General features: G+C 37.0%; 1 protein-coding gene across 1 annotated transcript; it reads right to left on the bottom strand.

Annotated features, from left to right (window-relative positions):
* LOC105787625 (uncharacterized) lies at positions 1-1,503 on the bottom strand. Its single transcript, XM_012614100.2, has one exon. The coding sequence runs from the start codon at positions 1,401-1,403 to the stop codon at positions 207-209; it is 1,197 nt and encodes a 398-aa protein (XP_012469554.1). The 5' UTR covers positions 1,404-1,503; the 3' UTR covers positions 1-206.
* Between the last annotated feature and the right edge of the window lie 782 nt (positions 1,504-2,285).

Below are 2,285 nucleotides of genomic sequence, written 5' to 3'. Positions count from 1 at the left end.
TAAACAACAAAAATAACCATCTTTTTCATTAATTGTTTATATTAAATTATGAACAACAATTTGATTTTTACATTTTTTTTTTCTATTTTTCATGGTACAATGTGTTATTACTTACCCTATATTTTATTTTAATAATTCTTTTTACCCAACCCCCAAAATTTTTTAAAAAGACAAGAAAAAAGAAAAAAAAAATTGAACCAATCTCATTACCGGATAACTGATTCACCAAGTTTCCCAATTTTTAGTACGAGTTCAGGGGATAATTTCTTAGCCGGTTTCTTTTCCTTTTCCGGTCGATAATCAAAACCTAGTGTTTCCGAAACTTCTTCGGAGCTCCATCCAGCTTTTCGGAGCGAATCCGAGAACCGATCCATTTTCAAAAGAAGTGCATCGAGAACCGCTTGATTATCCAACAAAACCATCTCTTCTTCGAAAAACCCAGATGCTGACACATGTACGATCTCTGCAATATCGGACTCGCTCCATCCGCTTTTTCTAAGAACCGACCCGATTTGCTCGATGTAATCCTCGACCCATTTCGGAATTCCGGTTCTCGGCAGATCGAAATACGTCTCGGGCGATGAATCCGAGAGTGAAGACGATGAGTTTCTCCGGCGCCGATCAACCGCCGCGTCGCTCCAGAACTCTACCCATCTAGGGGTTCGAGTGCCGGTAAGGAAACCGGCATCCATACTACGCCTGGATACGTCGGTGGACGACCCGGCTAATTTTTCGCTAACCGATCTCTGTTTCTTCAACGATTCCGGGTCGGATTCGGAGGTCCGGAAAAAGGATTCCCTGTCGAAAAAGCTGGATATATCAAATCCGCAACAGAAAATCCGGGTTTCGTCGATGAAGAAAATCGGGTTACCGGCTAAAGATGGGTTACATGGAATATAGCAGTGACTAAAAATGGGGATTAAAAGGGGAGCTCTTTTAAGTGCATTCCTCGCCACCCGTAAAGCTTTTTCAGGGTTTGAAGGTCTTGGACCCCAAGATTTGGACCATAAAGTGTTACGGGCTATCTGAAAAGAAATTGCAACGATGGGAAGATCAAGGGAAGCCCGAAGATAAGGTCGGGCTCCATTGGATCGCCAATCGGGAAAACCAGCACCCACCGGCAAACCGGCTGATAATATAGCCCGGAGGTCAGGGGGGAAAACAAAACCAAACTCAGCTTCCGCCCGAGCGAACTCAGCGTCGGATAAACCCGGTTGTACTTTGAAACCCGAATCACGTAAATGGCTTACAACTTTATCCGCTAAAGAAGAGAAAGATTGAAGACCGTTGCGAACAGGGTGGGAAGTCGCCGTTGAAGGAGCGGAAGCCCGAGCTGAGAGACGGCGTAAGCCGGCTATATGGGCCGGATTTAGACCGGACATCCTCCGATCTACGTCGACCATTATTGGTTTAATAACCAGTTCCCGTGGAGACGCTGCCGTTTAAGAAAAGGGACTTTTTGGAACCTTAATTTACAGAGAAAAGTGAAGTGAAGAAGGGAAGTTAGGGGCTTAAACTTAGAGAAATGTAGGAGGGATGGTATATATATAGCTGTTTTCAACGATGGGCCTACCTTTGAGATTCTGCTACTGTTTTCTTTACCAATATCTTAGAAAATGATTTTTTTTTTAATTTCTTAAATCCAAGTTGTTTATACGGTAGGTACACATTTATCGAATATTTATAAGGGCAAAAAAAAGAAAAATTTATAAATAAATACTAATAATTTTATTTAAACGTAAACTAAAAACTTAAAATTTGAAACCCGATGATATAAACTTGAAATTTGAAACTCGAGAAAATAGTAATTTTAATTAATATTTAAATAAAATTAACAGTATTTATTTATAAGTGATGAGGTGTCGTGTTATTCAATAATTGTCTATAAAATTCATTCGTTGATAACACATTAATTATTATTTTGATTTATAAATATAATTTATTTCATAAGTTACATTATTTGAAAATCAATTAAAAAAACAATTAAGCTTAATACATAATTGGGTACCTAAGTTTGGCAACTTTTCTAATGTTATACTTGTGTTAATTTTTTGTTCAATCTGGTACATGTATTTGACAAATACTATATATTTTGGTACCCAAAGGCAATAATATTAATTTTTAGTATTTAATTGGGTTTAAATGTTGATTTGATGAAAATTTATAATTAGCTAATAACATTAGAAATTAACTTTCACCAAATTAACTCTAAAACGAGAATTAAATCACATCCATTAGATTGTATTTGACAAATTAAAAATAAATAAATAAATTCACAATTAGTA

The sequence above is a fragment of the Gossypium raimondii genome, chromosome 2 (genome assembly GCF_025698545.1).
Source record: "Gossypium raimondii isolate GPD5lz chromosome 2, ASM2569854v1, whole genome shotgun sequence".
Taxonomy (NCBI): Eukaryota; Viridiplantae; Streptophyta; class Magnoliopsida; order Malvales; family Malvaceae; genus Gossypium; species Gossypium raimondii.
Note: the sequence above shows the minus strand (reverse complement) of the source record. Positions and strands in the feature narration are given on the sequence as shown.